Source organism: Prionailurus bengalensis, chromosome C1 (assembly GCF_016509475.1).
Source record: "Prionailurus bengalensis isolate Pbe53 chromosome C1, Fcat_Pben_1.1_paternal_pri, whole genome shotgun sequence".
NCBI lineage: Eukaryota > Metazoa > Chordata > Mammalia > Carnivora > Felidae > Prionailurus > Prionailurus bengalensis.
In genome coordinates this window covers 147,137,164-147,165,029 of record NC_057345.1, presented here as the reverse complement: position 1 = coordinate 147,165,029, position 27,866 = coordinate 147,137,164, and the positions used below count along the sequence as shown (strand labels likewise).

The 27,866-nt window shown below is 39.6% G+C and overlaps 1 protein-coding gene across 3 annotated transcripts in view; it reads right to left on the bottom strand.

Annotated features, from left to right (window-relative positions):
* Nucleotides 1-387: 387 nt before the first annotated feature.
* The window catches only part of GPD2 (glycerol-3-phosphate dehydrogenase 2), a 143,314-nt gene continuing 115,835 nt past the window's right edge, over nucleotides 388-27,866 (bottom strand). For all 3 annotated transcript variants that reach the window (XM_043576761.1, XM_043576760.1, XM_043576762.1), the window contains exons 10-17: nucleotides 16,823-16,957; nucleotides 16,355-16,530; nucleotides 15,702-15,833; nucleotides 14,623-14,781; nucleotides 7,205-7,317; nucleotides 7,043-7,121; nucleotides 6,754-6,852; nucleotides 388-3,750 (exon numbers count right to left, since the gene is read on the bottom strand). In XM_043576761.1, coding sequence (XP_043432696.1) covers nucleotides 3,625-3,750; nucleotides 6,754-6,852; nucleotides 7,043-7,121; nucleotides 7,205-7,317; nucleotides 14,623-14,781; nucleotides 15,702-15,833; nucleotides 16,355-16,530; nucleotides 16,823-16,957 — 1,019 coding nt within the window. In that variant the 3' untranslated portion in view covers nucleotides 388-3,624. The remainder of the gene's footprint in view (nucleotides 3,751-6,753; nucleotides 6,853-7,042; nucleotides 7,122-7,204; nucleotides 7,318-14,622; nucleotides 14,782-15,701; nucleotides 15,834-16,354; nucleotides 16,531-16,822; nucleotides 16,958-27,866) is intronic.

Genomic DNA, 27,866 nt, shown 5'->3' with positions numbered 1-27,866 from the left:
ACGCTCAGGCTGAAAAGCTCTGGTTGACCCAAAAAAAGGGGGGTGGGGAGGGGGGAAGAAAGGAACAAAAAAAAAAGAAAAGAATTCAACAGAGTTGTAATGGGATGAATGCAATTTTAGAATGGGCTTGCACAAATACAGAAGTTGTGCCCTAAGGGCTCCAGCAACAAATTAATACAAATAATTCTGGCAGTCTCATAAAATTATATCTGTCTATGCAGGGATTCAGTTTTGAGATAAAATAACCAAAGTCTAAGCTAGGAGAATTAATGTGTATGTGCCGTTAAAAAATTGGTTTGTGGAAATATTTTCAAACTTTTTTTTAAACTTCAACGCCCATCAAAGTTATTTCTCTGACTGTAAGTGACACGCAGACGCCAGCAAATGGACCATTTTAATCAGTTTTATTGATTCATGCTTTCGGTTCTTATTCGGTTAAAAACAAGGCACGTTGCATACATCCTCTTATTGCTCTACAAATGCATGCAGCTCTTTCTGGATATCAAAAGTAATAAATAATGGCGATAAAACACCCAGACAGTTATAAAAATGACAACCCAGCCTCAAACATAGTATTTAACAGTCCAGTCTAGAACAACGACCCAACACAGGACATGAAAATGCCACATCGGAAGCATGCAGTGCGTGTATCCACTCCAGCAAGGGGCTTACACTTGACGGTACGGCTGCTTCGTTCCCTGAAAGGGGCTGACGTAATGCGAGCAGTGCAAGTTACAGCGTCACTGATTTCAATATTATTACATTCGTAGGCCAAAAATCTTTAGGAATACACATAGAAAAGGAAACAAGACCAATGATTATCCCTACAGGACGTTCACTAAAAGTCAGAATGAAAGTTTCGTTGTTGTACAAAAGAGTAAGCTGCATATTTTGGAAAAGACGAAACAGAGCTAGAAACGGAAGCAGAATAGGGAGCGTGCATTTAAGAGTAGAAATCGTAAAGTTACACTTAGTATAAACTGATTGAAAGCGAGAATACTGCAAACAGCACGGCAGATGTGAGGCAACCTTGCCGTCACAAATAATGCAGCATCATCACTATTGTTATGACTGTGGAATGGGGCTACTTAAAGGAGCGTCCAGCTCTCCACCACAGATGGGGGGTTCCTTCACCTGAATCCCCTTAAAGGCTGAAATAAATCATTTGACAAAGACAGTCTCTGCACACCCCATCCCCGCCCCAACAGAATCATCTAATACCACGAAAAGAAAAGGAACATTCTTTTGTGCTCGGAACAGGTTTTGAAAGGGCTTTTTTCTCCATTTCTTTTCCCCTTTCCTGAGATCAGGTAAAGAAGCTACCCAGGTTTAATTAAGAACTGACACAAAAATGCGGGGCTGCTTTATTCACAGTAAAGACTTGGAACCAGTTCACTTCCAAGACGAGACTCTGGGATTGGTGAAGGAGCGTATGTTTTAGAATTAGCAGATTTTAAGCAAAAGCAGACACGCTCCAAGGAAGCAAAGTGCGCTTTTCTTTGTCCTTAAAGGAACTTCACTCAGAGCAAAGCGTGCACACACCAGGCCTGTTTTACAGATACAGCTCTTCCCAGGCCAGTCAGGCTAGAGAGCCGGTCCTACTGTAATGGATTCGGGGAGGGCACAAGTCATTGCTATCTTGATCTAACTAGAAAGAGAGAAAGAGAGAGAGAGAGCACGAATGTACTGTATTGTGGTACATCATCGGCCGTGTTTTGAAGGACAGACAGCTTTTCTATCGAGTGTCAGCGGGTTCTAAACAGTGAAGTTTATTCTCTTGGTAAAAAAACAAAACAAAAACAAAAACAAAGACACTACGTTACAAAACCATGTGCTCCCATCATTATTATGTTTTTTAAGGTAGTGTAAAAAACTCACACCTTGAAAGAAAAATGTTCACAGTGATACCTGGAAGCATCCCTTGCTTTGGGTTTTATTTGAGGTTTGCTTGTGGCAAGTCTAAACTTCATTTAAAAATAAATGAATGGTTTGAAGTGGGGCGGGGGCTTAGGTGAGCGAAACTCCAGTGTTTGTATTATGACATCCAGGCTCATACCCGACTTGAATGAGGCATAAAGGTTTTCTACGACGTTGACAGAAATGACAGCACGAAAGTGTTTTGTGTACCAGTTAAAAAAAAAACTAAGACCTGAAGTCTGCGCAACTGAAGTCTGCCATTAAATAAAGGGTTATATTCCCGATCGTATACACAACCTGATCTTAGAAAATAAAAAAGAAGATCGTTAGCTTCACAAGAGGATAAATATTCAGATGATTGGTTAAAATGCTACTGAAGTATTGCAAAAGCATACCAAATTGGCCCTTTAAATTCAATGCATTTTTTTTTGTTAAATTCAACGCAGATTTAGTTTTGTTTTTGTTTTGTGTCTCTATGCGTGCGGGGTATGTGTGTGTGGGCGTGTGTTGTGCGTGGTTTTATTCCTTTTATTTTTCTTTTTGGTTGAGGACTTTCCCATTGCGTACTGAAAGAGAAAGGTTTTAAGCAACCAAAATGACCTTGAATATTGCAGCGCTGTGCCTTTTTACAAATAATTATAATTAAAGTTAACTAAAGGCTATTTCTATCCTCTTTTGCTCTCTGTTTAAAATTACTCCCCCAAAATGATGCAATAAATTAAGCAAACTTGGCCATGTTTGACAACAGCACATGCTCCACAGCCTAGGATTTGGGGATTGAAAACTGTGCTGTCATACGTGGATATACAAACGCAGATTTTTAATCCTTAACTTGATTACCACTGTAAAGAGTTGAGAAATTTAGTCTCATCCCATTACATCCAACTTGCCACTTAAATGCTGGTTTTAAAATAAGAAAAGCAAGAATCTTGCTGGCAACTCTAAGAGTCAAAGAAAAACCAGCAGTGACTGGGGAGAAAAAGCGAATTGCTGACACGAAACTATCACTGTAACTCCCAGCAAATGTCAGTGCTATCCTTATCTGACACCTGTGATTCTGGAAGCTTTCAGAGTTTCTCTTTGAGACTTGCTCCTGTAACCAGATCTAAACGCTGTCTCCCCTCTCCAGTTTTGCCAGTCATACTCTAGATATAAAGTTGCACGATACTGTTCGGATGAGGAAGGCAGACGGTCTCGAGGAAGGAGGAGCTGAGCAGTCTCCAGAAACACTATTGTTTCAATAGGTCACTCCCTGCTCGATTTCTTTTAGGAACAAATACTATCTACGTGCTTAATGTCCAGAGCTTTGTGCACATCGCAAAATTTTTCCAGCTTCTTTTTTTCAAGTTCTGCCAAAATATTTGGCCTCTAGGAGTGATTCAGAATAAATGAGTAGACAAACAAAAAAGGGAGTATGTCTGGTCTAAGAGGTTACAAAATGGATGCAAAACACTAAATCCATGTGCGTTGAAAATGAGAAAAAAGATAAAATGCACTCTTTAGAAGCTATATTGAATGGCGAATACAAATAAAGGGTATACACCAACATCCTAAAGCATTGGAATGTTTCCCAGTGTTAAAAAAAAAAAAAAAAAAAAAAAGGCAGCTATCCATATCCACTATTTTGGAGTGGTGTTAAGTCATCTCTGGTTTTACATGATGATTTGTTGCTCCCGTGTTTGTTGGCTGTGGATTTACTGCCCAGACTCACAATCCTCCACAACTTCGGTCCACTGGAATGGGGACTCTTCTATCGAGGTTCTCTTCTGCAGTTTTCATGAGTATAGCAAGCCGGCTTCCAGACACCCTTCCTTTCTGAATAGCACTCATCAGCTTAAAGACAAAACATGCAACAGATTCAGGAGGCAGGCACGCTTACTCCCTTCTTCACAGCATTTTAATGGTTCCCTTTGCAGCAGGCAGACGTGACTAAGTGCTCCGTCCAAAACCATAGTAGGTATTACAGCTCAAATCACAAGAATACAATTCTTGAACATTTCAAACAGGAGGAAAGGGGAAGGTATTTCACCACCGCTGCAAACACTATGCCTATCTGGCAAATCGGGCTGCCTTTAAAATGCAAATCAAATGCATCACTTTTTGCCCCTTTAATGTGGTCAGGGCCCATATTTTTTTGAACAACTCAAATATTGGATCTTTAATTTCATTTAAAAATCTTAAAAAGGAATCTCAGCGATTGAACAAAGACAAACCATGACCTATATTTAACTACTCTTTTTTAGTGTTACTGTACTTGACAACTTCAAGTCCCTTAAATCCAAATTCCTTATAGACTTTTTAAAGTAATTTACATTTAAGTCCTTGAAATGGACCCAGAGATCTACCTTAAGAATTAAAAGCACTCCACAGCCCAGATTTTAGTTAATTCATTTTTATCCAATGGATAAAATCAGAATTAGTCTTGAAATTACATGCAGTCAGCGGGCAAAGGCCTTTAATCTGGAAGGCACTTTGCAATTATGAGCACGGGGATTTTTTTTTTCCTTTTCAAGTTGATGTGGTTTTAACTATTTGCTTTTCTTGATCTCACTTCCCCAATCTTTTTTATTTATTTATTTGAAAAAGAATGGATTTAGCCATTCATCAGGAAATGAATATATATATGTGTGTGTGTGTGTGTGTATACACACATATACATATATATATATGTGTATATATATATATATATATATATTCTCAAATATTTTTAGGGTTTATAGTCTTTAGCCTACAGAGATACATTTCTTAAAAATGGCTCTGAATAAGAGTCAGAGGCATCTGCCAAGGGGCTGGATCAGAATTTCATGACCTTATTAAAAGCTGTTTCACAAGCCATTGCTTATTAGAAATGGACTCCTACATGTAGAGCGTCATTAGAGCCCAAAACCCAAAAATAAAGTCATGTAGCCATGGAATATCTATAGTGATCCTTCCTAGGGGATTATTGAAAAACATATCTATATTCAAAAAGATGTTTAATGGGACAAACATGGGTTCTTTATCATCAGAAAAGAAAATATTTTATTCAAAACAAAACCCTGAAAAACATACTTTACATTTGACAAATGGTATATAGCATAAAGAATGCTGACATCTAAAGACAGAACAATTTATTGTTTATTGTTTTGTCTCTGGTTCCATGAAGACCTTCTAAGTTTATCGGAGCTAATAAAACTGATAGAGTTGGTTTTTTCTTTACCCATAAATATTATATGATGTACGAACCTTTAAAAATTCAAAGTTTTCTTTAAACATTACAAGTATCTTGAAACCATACTATGAGAAAAAAATAACATTTGGGTGTGAATATATTTCATGAGAAATACGGTCAGCATTTTTTAAGTTGAAAATTACACTGTGTATTTGTACTTAGTAGAAGCATGAATAGTCTCTTTCATTTAGAATTGGACAAGAAATAATTATTTAAAAACTCTACAAGGAAACCTGCAGATGGTTTAAATTATTTTCTATGTGTTTGACTCTATTGCACTCAAGAAAATTACTTAAAACCCAAACCACATAGCATATCCATAAAATTAGATTCTCATTGTTTCTAAAACTCCAGATCTTTCAACCCTAAATGCTGTTGTTTATTTACAACACACATGAATTGAAGCATAAGCTATTTCTTTGAAGAAAAGTTTTCTAAAATTCTGAGACAAACAATACAATATTCTCAAGGAAAAAAAAAAACAGACAAAAAATATATTATATGGTTTCTAATTCCCCAGGTTATATTTTAAACTCCATTTCAAATGTGCACTTAGTTAAATAGTAAGCTAAAAAACTAAACATTCTTTTTTGTAATGCTGGACACAACCTGTGAAAATTTTCTGCATTTAGATTCAACAATGCTCTTATCTGCAGCTCATCTCCAGAGAGACAATTACCATTTCCTTTGCCTTGATATTGTTTGTTTAACTTGACACAGTGAAGAAAGGGCTGACATTGACCAAAATCCCCAGCATTAATTTATTTCATGTTCAGCATTCATCATTGCCAGGGTGCGAGCAAGACCTGGCATTCATTTGAAATACCTGCCCAAGAAGCACTGCAGAAAAAAACCTGGCTGCTTGGAAAACAATGTATTCTTCATATGATCAGAGTCCTATGGACAGCTACAAATAATGCATGGGTTTGTTAAATTTCTCTCTTTTAAAGAACTTTTAAGGAATGATGTGTAGCATCGGGTTTGAAATTAGAATAACAAAATTTACTTCCTTCATGGCTACGATTGAATAATTGAGCCTTGAGAAGGTGGAACGCTGGAAATAGAAATGTTTGAATTATGTGGTCCTGACCCCAGAATACAGGTTTCCTTTCTTTTCTTTTCAGGTTCTCTATATAATGTAAGAATATGATAATTACATTTCCAGTGCTCTAGTGAGCATTCTCAAATCAATACAACTATGAGTTGTTTTTTTTTAACTTCATAAAAAAAATTACTTTCCACATTAGAAATATTGCGTTTGCCTCTTTTGAAGCAGGTAACGAATGGTTTGTCAGTGGTGTTCCATGGTATATTTCTCTAAAAAGCATACTTTTTATTTAGTCCTTTAAGCCGTAATTAACTTGGATTGAATCTAAATTGCTTAACACAACAGACTTTCTTAGAGGAAGAGAGAAAGAAAGAAAGAAAGAAAGAAAGAAAGAAAGAAAGAAAGAAAGAAAGAGCTGGATCCTTGAGGGCAGACATAGCAGCCTTTGCTGGCTTCAAGCTTTCCTTTTTTCAGAATGAAGTGACAACTGTGTGAACTTAAGAATCCTTTCTCGAACAGCCACTCACAACCAAAATATAAAAAGCAAATAAACTTGTTTCCCTTCACCACAGCTCACCTGCAAAAACTCATTGAGTTCAACCTGTCCATTTTTGTTTAAATCTACTTCATTCAGAATTTCATGTAGTGTATTTTCATCCATTTGGACATTGATACTCTAAATAAAAAGAAAGCATGACGTGATGAGGTTTAGTTAAAAATTATGCATACCCTTTTATTAATACTATCAACTTTTCAAAAACTATAAGACAAAATTACTTACAGAAAGCACTAGATGAGGAAAAAATAATCTAATATAACATTTACGTTTTTCTGCTAGCAAGGATATGGAAACAAAAACATATTACCTCTAACACACGCTGAACATCAACAATAGTAATAAAGCCCTTTTGGTCTGCATCAAACTTATGAAATCTCTTCTTGTACCTGGAACACAACACTGAACATTGGAAAAATATACCCACGTAGGTCAAGTCAAGTAGAGAGATATAGAAACTTATTAGAAGTACCTGTCGATGTCTGAAGGCAGTAGGCTAATTTCAGAGCGATCTGTTAACTGTTCTGATCGAGATTTATAGCCCATTTCATAATACAGAAACTTCCTGGCTGTTTCAAGTTCCTCCTAAAACACAGACATACACGAAGTTCAAAGATTTATGGAAAGAATTATTGATTTTTTCGTTTTTGTTTCTTTCTCACTTTTCTGACCGGCACAATTTTTTTTTTTATTTCTGCCAGTGTTACTGAAGTATAATTTATATTCAATAAAGTGTACCTATTTTACATATACAGTTTGGTGTATACTCTACCACGATCAAGGTACAGAACATTTCTATCCCCCTAGGAAGCCTCTCAGGCCCTTTTTCAGTTGACCTGCAAGCCTCAGGCAATCACTGATCTGCTTTCTGTCTCCAGAGTTCTTTTCGCCTTTTCTAGAATTTCACGTAAAAGGGTCCAAATAGTATGCAGTTTTTTTGTGCTTGACTGCTTTCACATAGCATAATAATTCCGAGAATCACTCATGCTGTTACTATTTTGTTTTACTATTTTGTTTCTTCTTACTGCAGGATATTCTTACACAGTATTGTCTAACAAAATCTATAGAACCAACTCCTTGTGATTTGATGACAACTAAAGCAATTAAAAGTGAAAACGCTATCCAAGTGACAAACAACTACTATAATGTGGCACACAGCGTCACCGACGGGCATCATGGGATCAGCTCCTCTGAAGGTTTGTTAACAAGGAGGCTGATAGTTGGGTGGAAGTTAGAGTCATGACAACAAACAAGCTCTTGGAACGGTTGCTCTGACACTTTGCAATGTCCCTAGCCTCAGCAGATAGGAACAATTGTCGAGAATGCTGTCTTTCTTACTTTGTCATGTCATTCTCCTGCTGGCTTCCAGCTTACAAACCGTCTTTTTCTTTCCTTTCCCTTTTTGGATTTTGTACTACATTTGCCCACCTTCTGTCTTCTGGTTCTGTTCTTATCTGCCACAATATTTTACAGCTCAACGCTAGTTAAATAATCCCATCTGCAAATTCTCTGAGTACCCAGAGATAGAATTTTTTCTGGCCTGGCATGTAAACTCATTTAGAGCAGCCTCCTATTTGAATATCTATTTCCTCTTACCAATATTTATTTTGCTCTCTTCACACTGAAAATCATTCTCCTTGACAAAAAAAAGAAGGAAAGGAATTTGGTATTAAACTATGAGTTGAACTGTTCTCCCTTTTCTCCAGCAGTCAAGAATATGGTGCTGGGCACTTGAAACAACGATCGCTTTGGGTAGTATCGACATTTTAACAATATTTGTTCTTCCTATCCAGGGGCATGGAATCTTTTTCCATTTTTTTGTGTCTTCTCCAATTTCTTTCATAAGCTTTCTATGGTTTTCAGCATATAGATTTTTCCCCTCTTTGGTTAGATTTATTCCTAGGTATTTTATGGTTTTTGGTGCAACTGTAAATGGGATCGATTCCTGGATTTCTCTTTCTGTCGCTTCATTATTGGTGTATAGGAATGCAATTGATTTCTGTGCATTGTTTTTATATTGAAACAATGGTCTAGCTTAGGTCTTACATGCATTCTTTTCCATTTGTAAAATTCATTTCGGGTGTCCTTAGCATTTTTTCCCAACATTTAGCCAATTCCTGACACTATTCATACGTCTGCATTAGTCCTGGATACCCTCTCACTGCAGAGCACTTGTCTTCCATCTGTTTTAAATCTGGTGTTTATCAGCTGCCTTTGTTCTGCATCACTCCATTTCTTCATTGACTTCCCCTTTTTCCTCCTCATTAGGATCAAATTTGAAAGAATTTCTTTTTGTGAGGCACTCTCCATTGACTTAACTGGCCTTCTCTTCAAAGTCTCTCGATGTAATGTGTGTTTTCTCTGAAGGTATAAAATCTACCTTACCAAATAGTAGGTCAGCGTTTCCCAAAACACATCCTAAGTAGTACTAGTATCCCTCCCACCGGCCCTTCCAAAGGGCGAGAGTTGGGTCTGTCTCTGGATAAGTTCCCTTTTGGAAAGTGGCAAGGCATAGAAGCATTCTGAAGGCACCAAATTATCTGCACTAATGAAAATGCTTTCATGGGTTTAACTCAGAATTTCCCAAACTCTTTTGCCCACTTGGTCATCTTTTGATTCATACCTTGTGGAACACATTTGGCCATGTCCCATTTTCCAAATGTCCCCACCAGTTCCTCTACCAATCCTTAACTCCCCTAGACAATGTCTTCTTCCCTAACCCATTCTTCCAATTTGTTTGGATTTGATCTTGAATGACCGTGTTCTCTACATTTTGGAAGAAAGGCACATTTCTGATGTATATATTTGTTGCAACCACTCAGTTAGATCCCAAGATCCTTGAAACTATGAGCTATTTATTATTCCCCTAAAGTATTTGGTATCATGCTCAGTATATGAGTCACTCATTAAGTATTGACTGATAAAAACAACCACAATTCATCTACAGAGAGTTATTTATCACCTTGTTCCACTTTCACTTTTGCAGGTTAAATAATCCCAATGCTTTTAACCTTTTCTCAGAAGTCCAGCTTTCTAACCTTTAATTCTTTTTCTCCCTCTCTTTTGTTCTCTCTAGACTGTCTACAGGTCTCATTAATACTCCTACGGCTCAGATACTAGACAATAACTTTAGGTCTTTTATTTCTGTTACTTTATTGAGGGGGATGGGAGAATATCTCTGAGTACACGAATTTACACATAAAACTTGAACTGAAGTTAAATCTAGTTTCCTCAGGAGGGAAGGCCAAACACAACCAGTTTACAGAATTTTCTTCCTCCTTCCTACCTCCTACAGCCTGAATTCCTGGCACAAGATATCTTCCTGCATATTCAAATCTTTCCAACCATAATTTTTACAGGAACACATTATCCTCAGTCCTCCTATACGGTAAAAATGATTGGCATTAGCAAAGGAGCAAGTTTCAGTCTTGCATCGTCTCTGCATGTAGCTTTAGTCGAACAAATTAAAACTCAAAACTGGAAGAGCTACAATCAGTCCTGCCAATGCAGAGGCAACAGAACAAGGTGGAGAGAGAGTGTACGCCTGGTTTCGGTCCCAGTTCCGCGACTTACTAGTTGTATGAACTCTGACTGAACTTGCTCCCTGAGCCTGTTTTCTCAACTACAAAATGGGGGTAAAGGTTATCTCTGGCCGACTTGCACTCGAGTTCAGGAACTCTTCAGCCACTGATTTCCACCATCAGTACGCTAGAGACATCGCATTTAAATGACAGGAAATGGGGTGCCCGGGTGGCTCAGTTGGTTAAAAGTTGGCTCAGGTCACAATCTCATGGTGCGTGAGTGCAAGCCCCACATCCACGCTGACAGCACAGAGCCTGCTTCAGATCCTCTGTCTCCCTCTCTCTCTGCCCCTCCACTACTCTCTCTCTCTCTCTCAAAAATAAACATTAAGAAAAATGAAACAAAACGAATTTAAAAGAAAACATTTATTATTAAAAAATTTACTATGGGAAATTTTTTAAATGTAGGGCCACAGCTTCCCCCCTGGAGACCTTGACTCTGAGAGTCTAGTCAAGTCTCAGAATCTGTTCTTTTTTGCTACATTCCCAGGGGATTGTGATATGTAACCACCTTTGGGAATATACACCAGAATGAGAATGCTTTTTTTTTTTTTTTAATGTTTATTTATTTTTGAGAGAGAGAGAGAGACAGAGAGAGTGAGCAGGGAAGGGGCAGAGAGAGAAGGAGACACAGAATCTGAAGCAGGCTCCAGGCTCTGAGATGTCAGCACACAGTGAGACGTGGGGCTCAAACCCCACGAACCGTGAGATCATGCCCTGAGCTGAAGTCAGGCGCTTAACCAACTGAGCCACCCGGGCGGCCCAGAATGAGAACACTTTAAGGACAGCACCTATGTCCAATCCTTTCTTACACCTGTGGCCTATGACACAGATGCTCTGTTATGTTCATTCACTCAACAGTTATTTATTCAGGCCCTACCGTGGCTGGTTACTGAGGTTACAGAAACAAAGCAGATCAGTTCCTCTCCTTTGGAAAGCTTATTTCCTGGATGAGAGGCAGACAACAAATAAATAAACTAAATACGTGGTATTTCAAATGGGAATAGGTGCCCAAGAGAAAGATAAAATAGGGAGAGGGAGAGAAAATGCCATTCAGAAGGGTAGGTAGTACTCTTTCATTGAAGCCAGTTAAGGAAGGCCTCTTTGTAGCAGAGACCAGCAGGAAGTACAGGGATAGACCATGAGAGTATCTAGGAAGGAACATTGCACGGAGAGGGATCAGCAGGGCGTGAATAAGGAAAAGCAACTTAATTTGTGGGTTGCAGGCGAGCAAATGAATGATGAGACCAGAGGGTTCAGAGAGGTGGTGGCCAGATCACAATGATCTTGTAAACTGCTGTAATGACTTTGGCTTTACCCTTAGTAAAAGAGAGGGTGTTTCAGCACAGGAATTGTTAATGATTGGTCCTCATCTTAGTCTATCAGCATCATTTGATATAGTGGATTACTTTTCTCTTTTTGAAATATTTTCTTCCCTTCCTTCTGGGCCGCAACTCTGTTTTTAGTCTTTTCGCACCTTCTCCAACCTTGCTAGCTATCACTTTCCCTTTCTTAGGGAGTCTTCCATATCTGCCCAACTTTTTCTTTTTTTTTTTTTTTAATTTTTTTTTTTTTAACGTTTATTTATTTTTGAGACAGAGAGAGACAGAGCATGAACGGGGGAGGGGCAGAGAGCGAGGGAGACACAGAATCGGAAACAGGCTCCAGGCTCTGAGCCATCAGCCCAGAGCCCGATGCGGGGCTCGAACTCATGGACCGCGAGATCGTGACCTGGCTGAAGTCGGATGCTTAACCGACTGCGCCACCCAGGCGCCCCACTTTTTCTTTTTTTTTACCTTTTTTTATTTATTTAGTTTGAAAGAGACAGAGAGAGAGAGGACCAGTGGGGAAAGGGCAGAGAAAGAGAGAGAGAGAGAGAGAGAGAGAGAGAGAGAGAGAGAGAGAGAGAATCCCAAACAGACTCCGCACCACCAACACAGAGCCGACTCGGGGTCAAATTCATGAACTATAAGATCATGACCTGAGCCGAAACTAGATACTTAACTGACTGACCCACCCAGGCACCTCTTTATAATTTTTTTTAATGTTTATTTGTTTTTGAGAGAGAGAGTGGGAGAGGGGCAGAGAGAAAGGGAGACAGAAAATCCAAAACAAGTTCCATGCAGTCAGCACAGAGCCTCATGCAGGGCTCGAGGCCACAAACTGTGAAATCATGACATCGGCCAAAATCAAGTGTCAGATGTTTAACTGACTGAGCCACCCGGGTGCCCCAATCTACCCAACTTTGAAACTCTGGAGAGCTCCAGGGCCATCTCTGGACAGCTTGCTGTTATCTAACTACACAAACTCCCTATTTGATCTCATCCAGCATGATGGCTTAAATGCCAACTCCAATTTATATCTTTTTATATCTTCAGTTCAGACCTCCCCTCTGAACTTCATTTGGACTGACACAGCCAATGATCTGGCGTATATTTTAATAGAAGCACAGGAGTTGCTAAAGTAAGAACACCGTTTTGTGGGAGGGAAGCAATTATAATAAACCATGGAAGAAATGCTAGTGGCTGGAATCAGGGTTCTAGCAACTGAACGGGTTAAGGGGGCACTGAATTCAAGCCATTACTTAAAGATAAATATGATATGGTTTGCTGATGGATTTAGATCAAGTGTGATACTAAGATTTAGGCTTATGCAACCAGAATGTGGAATAGCTTTTTTGACATGGAGAGGTTAGTAGTAGTGGTGGTCGTGGTTTGGGGGAGGTAGGAAGAGATCCAAGAGATGGGGTTATGTACTAAACAGTTACCCCAAAAGCCATAGGTTGAAAGCCTAATTCCAAATGTGATGGTGCTCGGAGATGGGGTTTGGGGGAGGTGATTAGGTTTAGATGAGTCTTGAGGATGGGGTTCCCCTTTCTCCCTCCTTGTCCTCCATGTGAGGACACAGCAAGAAGGCAGCTCTCCGAAGGCCAGGAAGAGCACTCCAAACCAGACTTCCAGCCTTCAGAATCGAGAGAAATAAATGCCCATTGTTTAGTCCTCCCAGGGGGTGGTATTCTGTAAAAGCAGACTATTACAGACTAAGACAGATAGGGTTCCAGAAAGTAGTTTGGGAAGGAGGGAGGAATCAACTCTGTCAATGTCACTAACTGCATGGGTAACAGGAGGACCGAGAACTCACGAGTATATTGTACTGAGCAACAACATGGAAACCATAGGGAAGTGTGATCACAGCTACTACAGCAAAGTTGCAACAACAAGCTTAAATGAAATGGGTTCAAGGAAGGCTTAGGGGAAAGGGACTGAACCAATGAGTACAGAAAGTGTATTTTTTTATTAAATACACAAAAATGCCTCTGCATATTATACTAGCTGGGTTTAACTAAAACACCTGATAATCTTCCATTTATCACAACAAGTCCAGGGTAGTACATGGGGGCGTGTGAGCATCACTGGCTTTCTTTCTTCAATCTGGATATAAAATTCCAAATGACACAAATCAATAAGTATTTAGTGGTCAGGCAGTAAAACCGCTATTTCCTACCAAAGGCCAATTTGCAAAAGTGTGAATTTCACTATAGAATACATTCTAAAAGTGTTTTCAGTGGAAACCAGAAAAAGTTCTACCCACAATCATTATTATCCTACTTCTTCAGGAATTATGACCACCAAATTTAAGAGTATTTTTCTCTGTAAGGGATTTTCCAGAATCAACCAACACATTTTGAAACCAGAATATCTTTGCCATTTCCTAAGACCTAGCAATATTAAAACACACTCCCACATATTAATTGGCAAGAAATCTAAAGTTACCATTGAAAACCATGTTAGCCTCTATGAACAGACCAAGACATCACATGCTATAACAGGGGCTGTGGTGGGGCACCTGGGTGGCTCAGTCCGTTGAGCATCCAACTCTTGATCTTGGCTCAGGTCATGATCCCAGGTGCGTGTCAGGCTCTGTGCTGAGCATGGAACCTGCCTGAGATTCTGTCTCTCTCTCTGTCCCTTTCCCCTACTTGCACTCTTCTCCCTCTTTCTAAAATAAAATAATAAAATAAAAAAAAAGTCTTTATTAAAAAAAATTTTAATGTTTATTTAATTTTGAGAGAGAGACAGACAGACAGAGAGTGAGTGGGGAGGGGGGGGGGCGCGAAAGACAGGGAGACACAGAGTCCGAAGCAGGCTCCAGGCTCTGAGCACAAAGCCCAATGCAGGGCTTGAACTCATGAACCGTGAGGCCGTGACCTGAGCCAAAGTGGGATGCTTAATCCACCGAACCACCCAGGCACCCCAAAATAAAAATCTTTATAATAGGAACTAGGGTTTTAAAAACCACTATATAATACCTCTTTTTTATAATCATCCCAATTCAGTTCTCTGCCCATCAGTTCGACAATCCTGGGAAGGGCTTCCTCTGCGGCCTGGACATTTAGGAAAGCCAGGCGAGTACGCCGTGAAATCATATCCACTGCCGTGCAGGCATACTCCTTAATCCCGTATTTCACCTGAATTTAAATTAAAGCAAAATTATTAGTTTAGGCTTTTTCTTAAAAAGAAGACATAAAATTTCACTTAAGAAAATTCACACTTAGAGAAGTGACGTTGCTCTTTATATACTCTGGTTCTCTAGCAGGCATGAGACAAATGACGACATCATACAGGTTCCCCATCCTGCCAAAGGAGGTTCACAAATTGGGACAAAGTGGAAAAGACTTAATGCCTTCCTACCGAATTGAACCTGGCCCAAACATGCAGACTGCATCCTTTCTCATTTACCATCCACAGTAATCACTCTCCTCTTTGCTAGTGCTTAATATGGATGCTAATTTATGTCACCAGCAAGGCAAAGAATATTAAACAGTATGGTCTCCTCTCCTTAGCTGTCCAAAGTTTTCTGCCTCAGAGTATGCAGATGATGGAAGGCCTGCATCCAATCAACAAGCAAAGGCTTACTGGACATTCATGTTTTAAAGTACAATGAATCATAAATAAGGCGCGGCCTCTGGCTTCACAAACTGTAAAAATCTGATGAGAAACGAAGCTTCAATCTTTGAGAAGTGAAGGGCCATATCAGGATATGTCATCAGGCAGCACACGAGTGGAAACAACTCGAAGAGTTACAGATTTACAGATGGGGCAAACAGCTGTGAGGTAAGAAGGCTCGGGTGGGATGGGTCTGTGGAGGAGGAACAAATCCATACCGTGTTGTCTATTATTCTTTTGATTGTTACCATTTCAGTATCAGTTCAGAATTTAAGTTTATAAATGAAAGGATCTGTGCCAGGAAGACACGTCGCTATAACGGTTTGGGCTGGCAAGTGGGGATTAAAACGTAGCTACACAGAAGTTTTAAAGGAGATGGAAAATGAGCAGGTGAGGGGGATCCCAGGGCAGACCAGAAATTCCCACACGGCCATTCACGTACCTCTGCTTCAATGTATGGAAATTCTGACACAAGACGCACTCCCACTATAGGCCACCTTTTTCCGGTTACACTTGCCATTTTGGCCACCTCAAAAGCCTTGTCCCCATAGGTGGCGGCCAGATGCTGTGCAACCTAGGGAAACAAAACCCCAACAGGCGGGTACCTTGAATACCAATACTTCTCGGCACAGAGCAAAAACTGCACACGCTTATCCTGTCAGTTTTTCACAGCCGGTAACTAATAGTTCCAGGAGGGTATTAGGTTTTGATTTTGTGGGAGGAAACCACTTGGGCTCTGAATGCTTAGGCCAGCACTAACTCTGCCACACATGTATCACTGTATCAGTGACAGATGAAGCTTCGGCTTCACTCTGCCCGCAATATCACTTGTGAAGAACCGCCTTCCTCAGGCTCGAGACAGAAAAATGTGGGAGGCTCTGTCTGTGGAGAACAAACCAAAGAAACTCCGGATTTTAAAATAGAAACTCGTATGGGCACTGCCTTTTCAGCTCTTTTCCTTAGTTCACTTCCATCGTTACGCAGACAGAAACAGACCCAGCAAAAGGAAATTCTAAATCCGGGAGGCCTCCTGGTTGCCAGTTCTGTTAGTGGCAACGGTGAGCGCAGGTAAAGGGTAGGACGATGCACACCCACCTCACTTTCAAGGCCGTAATCCTGGACAAGCCGAATATAGAGTGTGGGGCTCCAATCTTTGCCTCCTTGAAGGAAAAGCCCAACTGTTCTGCTTGGCCCTGCTTTCAGATTGTGAGTCTTGATAGCAGCATTTATGGTATCTTCTGCCATAGAGCGATATGTTGTCCACTTCCCACCTACATAATTCGATGAAGAATTCATTAGGCTACCACCCCTTATTTTCCTCAGACTTACCCATTTACCAACTTATTACCACCAAGATTCAAGATTCACCTGTTGTTTATAACCAATATGGCGCAGCAATGTGTAAGACTTTACTCAGAATCATAAAATATATATATATATATATATATATATATATATATATATATATATCCCTGTTCATTAGCATCAAGGGAGATTCTGGTGTGACAATTTAACTCGTGATCCTATCTGAAGCACATCCCAAACAAAGGTAATATCCCATACCTGCTATAGTGATGAGGCCGCTCTCACTGATATCCACAACATGATTTCTGGAGATGGACTGAGTGTCTGCAGACTTGGGATCTGTGACAAGGGGACGGATACCACTCCATGCTGCCAGGACATCCCCTCTTCTCACTGGGAAGAATCAATGGTAAAGGTTGATAGGATTCCTCAAAGATAGCTCAACAAAGCTATGGCATAGTTAATAAGCAGGGCAGAATTCAGTAAAAGGAACACAGGGATATACACTGGGAGAAGTAGCCCTTAAAGATAACAACTGAGTGAGTGGATAAGTACGGCAAAAACTCGAAGAATTATTTTGTGACAAAGATAATCTCCATGAAAAAAAAAAGCGAAGAACCTGAAATCACGGTGGGGGGGGGGGGGGGAGTTGGGGAGGGACGGAGGGGGGACACTGGTACCAAAAAGGAAACAAAAGAAACACGTTAGCAGCCCTCAGCGGGGTGGGGGGGGGGGCAATCTAAAATAGCTGAAAGAAACAACAACAAAGTAGAAACAAAGACAAACCAGTAGATTTATGACTTGTTACATTTCCTCCTAGAATATATCTAGCTATCTCTTCTCAGGACAAAGATCCTTAGTAAACAAACAAGCCTGTAACAGGATATTATCTCCCCTCATCAATGCTAACTTCTTATTGAGCATTTAGAGTAGGCTTAGCCTTGTCAAAGCACTTGATATGTACTTTTCATTTCATTTCATCTCACAAAGACCCATAACATCAGTTATTATTATTCTCACCATACAGATGAGAAAAACAAAAAACAAACAAAAAAAGAACCTGAAAAAGTTGTTAAACTTTGCCCAAAGCAAACATTTTATAAATGGTAGAACATCAGAACCCAGTTCTTCCCGATTATAAAGTTCATATTCTTACCCACTAAATGTACCCACCATCTTTCAACTTTTGACAGTCTTCATGCCCTTTTTCTTCTCTCATCCCATTATCTTTTTAACTGTCACAAAAACAGGTATACTGGCTCCTCCCAGTATAGGCACGCAATATTTGTGTTACAGTGTATGGAAGGTCTTTAAATATTCAAGATACCATGGAATTTCTCTTACTGTCTCTATCAAAATACAATCACCACTCTGTACCAAGAATTCATGGAATTTACAATAGAATTAGACAGCTGTTGCAGAGCACTCATTACTGAACTTAAAGATGGCTAAGGAGAGTAGCCTAGTTGTGGTTCTCATGCACCGTGAGGGGCATGGGCAGAGACCCAAGGGCAGAGTTTTCAGAATCCACTCTTCTTTACCCAGATCAGCTTTAGGAAGGGCTTAGCCCCTTTCTTCTCCACTCTACACATCAAGGAGATGACTTCATGTACCAGTCCAACAGCTGCCAAATGATATAGACTATGAGGGAGTGAATGCTTACCTGGTCCTTCTGCACTTACTTTCATAAACCACTTAAATTATTCCTGGATAATGGAAGAGTAAGTGGGGGGGGGGGGGGTGGAGGTTCCTGGGTGGCTCAGTTGATTAAGTGTCTGACTCTTGGTTTTGGCTCAGGTCATGATCTCAAGGTTCATGGGATCACATCGAGCCACCATATTGAGCCCCCCATTGGGCTCTGCACTAACAGTGCAGAGTCTGCTTGGGATTCTCTCTCTCCCATTCTCTCTGCCCCTTCCTCTCTCTCTCTCTCTCTCTCTCTCTCTCTCTCTCTCTCTCTCAATGACCTCATGATTCATGGTATCACACTGAGCCACTGTATTGAGCCCCCCATTGGGCTCTGCACTAACAGTGTGGAGTCTGCTTGGGATTCTCTCTCTCCCACTCTCTCTGTCCCTTCCCCGTGCTCTCTCTCTCTCAAAATAATAAATAAACTTAACAACAACAACAACAAAAATGCTTTAAGAAGAGTAAGTGCAATTTTACTTCTACCATGACTTGGGATCAGGTGTTACCTCCTTCATCTAATTCCTAGCTATTGAAAAGTTGACTTTCAAACATCAAGACAATGGGAAAACTGGGTATCCACGTGCAGAAGGATAAGCTCAAAATGGATCTAAGATCTATACATAAAAGCTAGAATGATACAGCATTTAGAAAAAAATATATATACAGGTCTACATGACAGGGAGCTTAGCAATGATTTCTTGTATATGATCCCAAAGGCACAGGCTAAAAAAGAAAATAAAAGAGAGAGATAAAACAGATTTCTCAAAATTAAAAACTTTTGTGCATCAAAAGACATTATCAACAGAATGAAAGGGTAACCCATGTAATAGGAAAAAAAAATTTTGTAAATTCTATCTCTGTCAAGGTGTTAGTAATCAGAATATATAAGAACTCTTAAAACTCAATAACTAAAAAAGACAATGTGATGAAATCTGGGCAAAGGATGTTCAAACATATTTCTCCAAAGATCTCCAACTGGCCAATGAACACATAAAATGATGCTCAACATCACCAACCACTAGAAATGCAAATGAAAACCACAAGGAGACACAACTTCACGTCCATGGGGATGGCTATTGTAACCAATAACAAAAAACAGAAAATAACAAATGTTGGTGAGAATTGTGGGAGAAAGTGGGATAGCCTTGGGCATTGCCGATGAGAAGGTAAGATGCTGCAGTCAACTAAGAGTAAGTGCATGGCATTTCCTCAAAAAGTTCAACATACAATCACCACATGATCTAGCAATTATAATTCTGGGTACATACATACCCCAGGGAACTGAAAGCAGGGAAAATTTGTACACCTCCACATTCATAGCAGCATCATTCATAATTATTGAAATATGGAAGTAACCCAAGTGACCACTAATAGATGAATGGATAAATAACATGTGGTCTAGGGGCACCTGGGTGGCTCAGCTGGTTAAGTGTCCAACTTCAGTTCAGGTCATGATCTTATGGTTCGTGAGTTCGAGCCCCACATCAGAAACTGCTGTCAGCACAGAGCCCACTTCAGAAACTCTATCCCCCTCTCTCTCTGCCCCAACCCCATTTGTGCACCCACTCTCTCTCTCCCTCTCTCAAAAGTAAGTAAGCATTTAAAAAATGCTAATAACATGTGGTCTGGACATGCAGTGCAATATTATTAAGTTTTAAAAAGTAAGGAAATCCTGACACATGCTACCTTGAAGACATGCTAAGTATAATAAGTCATTCACAAAAGAACAAATATTGTATGCTTCCATTCATATGAGATACCTAGAGTAGTTGAACTCATACAGACAGTAAGTAGAATGGTGATTAGCAGGGGGTGGGGAGGTTGTATATGGGGAGTGAACGTTTAATGGGTACAGAGTTAGGGAGGATAAAAAAGTTCTGGAGATTGATGAGGTGATAACTGCACAAAAAGATGCATATATTTAATGCCACAGAACTGTATACTTAAAAATGGTCAAACTGACAAATTTTGTAATATATATATATATATATATATATAAAATATATATTTTGTAATATAATTTTGTAATATAATATATATATATATATCCAGGCTCTGAGTTGTCAGCACAGAGCCTGACGCGAGGCTCAAACCCACAAACCTTGAGATCATGACCCAAGCCGAAGTCAGATGCTTATATTTAATCATATTTTTTAAAAAAATCAAGACAAAAGGAAAAATTGACAAACTTCAAGTCTCAGAAGATTAAGACAGAATTTTACATATAATACAGAAGTCTCAGGGCCCCTACAGCCCATGCCATCCCCAGCCTTAGTTCAAATTAAAATCTCTCATTCAGGGGAGCATATTTTTATGAGCACTGGACAGTGTGATTTTAGATCCCACTCAATGCTTGGTAGCGTGCCCTTGTACAGTGAACCTCCTGTGTTGATACACAGCACTACCTGAAAAGTATTTAGAAAATATCCAGCAGACTCTTTATGTAAAGAGCTACAAAGACTCCTTGAAATGATTGGAATAGTCTAATTATTATTTTATTATTATTATTATTATTATTATTATTATTATTATTGTTTACAAAGTGCCTAACCAAGTACAGGAGAAAGACCCTAAAAACAAGTTCTACTGAGCGGCAACTGGGTGGCTCAGTCAGTTAAGCGTCCAACTTCGGCTCAGGTCATGATCTCACAGTCCATGAGTTCAAGCCCCCCATCAGGCTCTGTGCTGACAGCTCGGAGCCTAGAGCCTGCTTTGGATTCTGTGTCTCCCTCTCTCTCTGCCCCTCCTCTCTCTCTCTCTCTCAAGAATAAACATTAAAAAAATTAAAAACAAGTTATACTGAATGACAGATAATCCCTCCATATTTATCTCAAATGGAAAAAAACAGATTTCTGGTAAAGACAAATTCAACTAGGTAAATTTGGCATGATTTAATACAGCTCCTTGAGGGCCACACTCTCTTTTTTTTTTTTATTTCATTTTTTTTATTTTTTGAGGGTCACAATCTTAACACGACTATAATCTGAAAGAAGAGGCACCCGTACACGTCTACAGTGGTGGTTAATCAAATCCATAGCTAAACATGGGATGCAAAAGAAAGAAGAAACATCATACATACATACATACATACATACATACACACATACATCATACATACATACATACTGATGCAGAAAGCCCAAGGCTTCCAATCTTGTTAACTGGAGACCTAAGGGAGTCTGAATGCTGGGATTCCATTTCTAAACCTGCTCCTCTGATATATGTAATTTCTTCATTAGGTTTAATCCTGATGACTTCCATGGAATGAGGGTTAATTCTTGCTTCACGCAATTCCACAAAAGTCTTGTGTAACCTCAACACAAATCATGCAATGTTTTAATCTTTACAAAAACCCTAACTAGGAAATTACCGCTATTTTCCATTAGAGTTCAAATAGCCCTCTGAGTCAAAAATAAACCTTAGCCAACCACATACAACGTCACTGTGGTCACCACAAAGTCTGCAGCGTGTGTCTGTGAAATTCCTTAGGTAGCCACACTGATCAGGAATTTGGCTCCAACTTTTAAAGTCCTCTGACTGGTTTTAAAATTATTTGATGGAAAATGAGACTCTCTAGAGTAAATCTGTAACATATGCAAATCTTCTTTGTGCAAATGCTTTACCTTTTTTTTTTCTTTTTTCTTTGCCTTTTCTGGTATATCAGCCAGGAAAACACATCTGTAAAATTGCGTTGTTGAAAACAAAAAGGCCAAACTAAAATATCCAAGTTTTCATTCATAGAGGAATATTAAATAAAACAATGTGTATACTGACATCATTTTTAATCCTTACTCTTGATGTTGATACTCAAAAAAAGAAAACACTACCAAAGGAGTTCATAATGTGTTAGGAAACTTAATTTACTTTATATCTTAGCGTTCAGCTTTTTAACCTCAGACTTATATCAGATAAAGTTGGGATTAAATTGATTTAAAAAGATTTTTTTAATGTTTATTTTTGAAGGAGAGAGAGAGAGACAGAGGGAGAGTGGGGGAGGGGCAGAGAGAGAGGGAGACACAGAATCGAAAGCAGGCTCCAGGCTCTGAGTTGTCAGCACAGAGCCTGACGCGAGGCTCAAACCCACAAACCTTGAGATCATGACCCAAGCCGAAGTCAGATGCTTAACTGATTGAGCCACCTAGGCGCCCCAGGATTAATTTTATTTTAAAAGATACATGTAAGATAAATAATCAAATTTTAAATCATATTTAAAATATGAATCAGTCTTTATGGCTGCAGGATTTTTACAGTATTAGACCAGAGAGTGGTTGGATCAGGCTATCTATCAGTTTTCTCCCAAGCTTTTTATTTTATTATTTTTTTAAATTTTTGTAATGTTTATTTAGTTTTGAGAGAGGGAGAGAAAGGCAGGGAGGGGCAGAGAGAGAGGGAGACACAGAATCCAAAGCAGGCTCCAGGCTCCAAGCCATCAGCACAGAGCCCAACGTGGGACTCGAACCCACAAACTGTGAGATCATGGCGTGAACCAAAGTCAGATGTTCAACTGACTAAGCCACCCAGGTGCCCCAAGTTTTCTCCCAAACTTAAGATCTAATGATTTTTGTGGATTATGCAAAATGCTATTTCCTGCTGAAGGATAAAGTGGTTGTACCTCTCCACCACTGGAATTAAGTAATGACTGGTCAGGGACATCGGTATAATCTATGTCCATAGGGCAGAGCATAGTTAAACACACAAAACATGAATTCTAACCTCTTGTATAAAAGACAGCAACCAACTGAACTAACATATTTCTCTCCTTATCACCTATTCACCCACAGTGGAAACCTTGCACTTTGTTAAACAAACCCTAATTAAAGTTGTCTGATGAAAGAGATTCACAAGCAGTAGACAGAATAGAGAATCGTTAAGATACCTTTTAATTCTGCCTGAAACTGCTACAGCCATATTGTAACCATAGAGGAAACAACCGCAGGATAAAGCCAACTTGGAGGGTGGGAGGGTGAAGAGAAATAAGGGCCCTGTGCCTTAGACATCGCAGAATCACTGAGTTCATCACCTCTTGAGCCTTCTTACTGCTGGAGGTTTTTTGGGTTTTTTTTTTTTAACAAGATGATAAATTTATTTTATATAACAAAAAAATACAGACTCAGCAACTCTCTTAAATCGAGTATTTCCTTCTCTAAAAGTGTATATAAATACTTCTAGATTCTGTACAGCAGCACTGTTCCTTAGACTTTCTGCAGTGCTGGAAAGGTCCTCTATCCACAAGGTCCAATTCGCTAGCCACCAGCTGCATGAGGCTATTAAGCACCTGAAATGTGGCTCGTGTGACTGAGGAACTGAATTTCAAATTTTATTTAATTTTAACTAATTAAAAATGAAATTTCCACATGATATGCATATGCACAGGCCATGCCATTACACAAGGCGGCTCTAGAATAAAAATCCCCAAGTAATAAGTAGATCTCAGCCTGGTCCTGGGAGATCATCAAGCTGGGGACCTTCCACAGGGCCACCTTGCCCACAACTCTAATTGAGCATCCTTTCGGTGAAATGTGACTGCATTTCCTTGGCTCAGGAGAATACAATCTGCTATAATAGTGTGCTTTCCCCGCAAATACTTTACTGTCCCAACATGTTCCACGTTTATCCTTTCAGAGTATCCTTCTCTCCTACTCATTTCATGAGTTAATGAGAAATGAAAAATATTTTTACTAAATTAAGCATTCCTACCCTCAAGTTCTTACCCAGAAATCCTTTTTGTCATTCAGGTTGCAGCCAAGAGTAAGCAGTGGATATCACCCTACTTTAAATTCTCCAAGGTATGATATGTGAAGAAGATAACTCGAACCAAGGCCTTTATGCGTCAGAGCTCACAAATTCATCTTGATTTTTTTTGTTCTCCTACTACCAGGAGAGCTAGACCATATTTCATTACTGTTTCATTTTTGCCACCAGGTTGAAAGTCTTCAGCAATGTCAATTCTAGTATTTCCCAGCACCCCAAATACTCCATCAAGTATGGGTCACGTATAGTGATCAATAAATATGAAGCGGCATATTAAAACATTCTGAACTTCTCATGTCAAGCAAGAACAGGTGACGTTACAAAAATCAAAAGAAATAATATATTTGGGCCTCGGAGCCAATATCCCAGGCTGTAAATAAAGTACCTAATGACTATATATTTAAACAATCGGGTAGTCTCTTTTAACATAAATGAGTGCTTTAATAAAACAAGATGACAGGAAACAACACTACTGTTAAAGTTGGGAAAAGTCCTCATTAAACACCACTTGTTAGACCGATTCACCCAGATGGCACTCGGTTGATTTTTTAAGTGCCAAATGCCCAGATGTTACAAAACCCACGTACCTCCACGGTGTATAAAAGTACTTGGCACTATTTTCAAAAAAGGTGTTGTCAAAATAAAATAGTCCTTTTACCATCGTGTTTGAGAATTATTTTTATTGCAATCCCAATGCAGGTTTTAGCATGTATAATATATAAAGAGTAAACTCTCAGTAATAAAGTTAAATAGACATTTTTCACAGCTGGCTGAAACGACTAAGTGCTGTGTAATTGCTTCAAATTATAATGAATATTTTTACTCTTAAAACCTTGGCAAGACAAGGGTTTGTTTTAAAAATTAATAGACAATGAAGCCCACAGGATGTGACCATTAAGAGCTAAATGTGTGGTTTTGCTTCACGTGAGTTATTTAGCCACACGTTCTGGGGCGTTCTTTCTCATGTTTGCCGCTTTCCAAAAGAATCAATAAAAAGCATGTGAAAATATCTAAATGAACACAGGGGAAATAGTGTCAGAAATCAATACGTCTCTACCAGCATGTTTAACCTGCTGAAATGAAGTGTTAATCACAGAAATAAGATACCATATTACATTTATAAACTAATGAAACTAGAAAAAGCAAAGCGTGTGACACTATAATTAAACAGCTGGAAGACGTCCAAGCCTGTGTAAGTTGATAACCCTGGTACAATCTCTGGCAGTGAAAAGGCAGGTCTGCAGCGAGTTGATACGGCCAGCTTGGTTGTTAATTGAATAACCGGCAATCTATAAACACTACTAATTGCGTGTGTGGGAACCTGTGTACAACTAAAGACGCTGCCTGAAGGAGCACTCCAGAAAGACTACGTGAATAAAGCGCTCGGCAAATCTTCTGTCTCGCTCGATCCCTTTGAGTCAGAGCTTGGTTCCCCCACTGCATCCTTCTGATTAACCTCTACATGGCAGACTTAATGATACATTTTTCAAAAGATCGTTTTTCTTCCTAACCCCGCTAGGCACCGCACAACTGTCAATGCCCCATTTCAGAAAAGAACAAACAAGTCATCTAGAAAATTCAGCCTGTGAATGGAAAGCTCTCGAAATTGTAAAAGAAGACATGGTCTTATTCCCAACAGGCAAAATGCTTTTCAGAATTGTTGCGACGCGTTTTGCAGAAATGTGGCAGCTGCTGAGAACAGCACGGAGTGTTAAGATTTGACACTTTTTTTTTCCCCCTTCCTTAAGGATATAGCCATTTGGGGAGGCTCGGAAACCGTTGTCAGAAGTTTACTTATTCATCCATTTAATAAATCCTTTTAAGCTGATTATGTCAACCCTGGTGACTGCAAAACATGTCACAACCACGGCTCTAGGATCTAAACAAACTTTTTTTATTTTTTAGGTCTGTAGAGAAGACCGCTTGGCCCAAGGGATTAGTTATGAGATATGACTCCTCTTCTAGCTTAACATTCAGATCCAAATAAGGCCAGTCTAGAGCAAAGGTCATTATCATTCTGCAAGTGTCTAGCAGCTTCCAGGAAATGAATTGAGAGACTTAATCCACTCCCTGGTGGATATAATACCACATCATAAAACCCGGGACTACCAGCGAGAGTACCGTGCGGTACTTAGCAGTGCAAGCATTGCAGCTGGACTGACTTGGCCTCATCGTGGCTCCAACACGAACAAACTGGGGGCTAGGAAGCCTCAAGTCATGGGGCCTCGGTTTCTGCGTCTGTAAAACAGGACCTGCAGGGTACATCTCGTAAGGTTGTCATGAGGAACCAAAGGAAAAATGAGGGCGGCGTGCTCAGTAGAGTGTCTTGCATGTAGAAAAGTGCTCAGGAATTGCAGAGTTTTAAAAAATAAAGCATGCATTACCCATTACAGACAAACGGAGGGATCAAAATATGTGCACAGCACCAGCCTGTGGCCAAATAACTGGGTAGTGTCTGAAGCTGAGTTTCTCTCTTCCATTTCATCAGGATGGAAGAGACATCGAATTGCACCAGAATTCCTTGGAAAAAATAACAAACTTGAACGTCTCCACTTCAAGACATAGACATATATTAGCAAACTGCGTTCTATCCAGACTGAGGGTAACGCCTCACATATGAGACCTTCGGTCAACTAGAAACAAAGATGAAAACAAACTATAAGGAATCATTATGAATTAATTGTTTTAAAAAGAATAAGTTGGTAAGTCGGAAAGGTGTGATAGATGGTGTGCACAGGGAAATAAATGAAGTATGTGAAACGGCTGTCACCTTTGCTTTCACACCAGGTATTTGCTGCTTAGAGAATTTTTAATCTCAAGAGTCCCCAGGCTGCTAGAAGAAAAGGCCGGATGTACACCGTTTAGATATTAATTTCAGCCACTTTTACCAAAAATCACAACTGGCAAAAAAAACCCTCTTTGTTACTTTTACCAAGTACCCTGACTAACAAAAGGCATGCTAAGTGATAAGAAGTTACAGACCAACGAAGCCCCGGAAGGTATTGCTAAGTCCTCTGTCCATTCACAGAAGAAAGTGGGGGGTGGAGGGGGTACACGATTCAGTCTCTGCTACAGCCCAAAGGCTCATTTCACTGGTGGAAATCCCCACCTACAAAACGGGCACAGCGGCCTTTTGGAATCTGCACCTGTTTCCAGTATATTCAGCCTCACAGCACATATAAGCAGTTAGATTTCTCATCTTACTGCATTTGAACTTTAAGAAGCTGGAAACTGTCAACAAAGAGCTCTCTGCTCTTGAATTAATTTTATTTCTTGCTCCAACAACCCAAACTTCCTGCTCTTAGGGCCCAATATCAATCCACTTTTAGCTAATATGGTACTCAGGTGAATGCAAAATGTAGCAGGATTCGTTAACAATAATCATTTATACATTAAAATACAATCATATACAGCGGCACCTGGATGGCTCAGTCGGTTAAGCGTCTTGACTTCGGTTCAGGTCAAGATCTTACGGTTTGTGAATTAGAGCCCCGCCTTGGGCTCTGTGCTGACAGTTCAGAGCCTGGAGCCTGCCTCAGATTCTGTGTTTCCCTCTCTCTCTGCTCCTACCCCGCTCATGCTCCGTCTCTGTCTTTCAAAAATGAATAAACGTTAAAAAAAAAAAAATACAATCATATCCAGATGAAAGTCCTCCTAGATTTCAACAGAAAGTATCTAGCTAAAATTACATTGCATTTTGAATACTTAAATATGGATATTAAATAAGGCATGACCATTTCCCAAATAACTGTGTGCGTGTATATGAGTGTGTGAGAATACAGACATCAGTCACACAAATTTCAGTTATGAGTGTGTAATATACCTGTACCATTATTGTAGATCCCAAAGAGACGTCACTCAA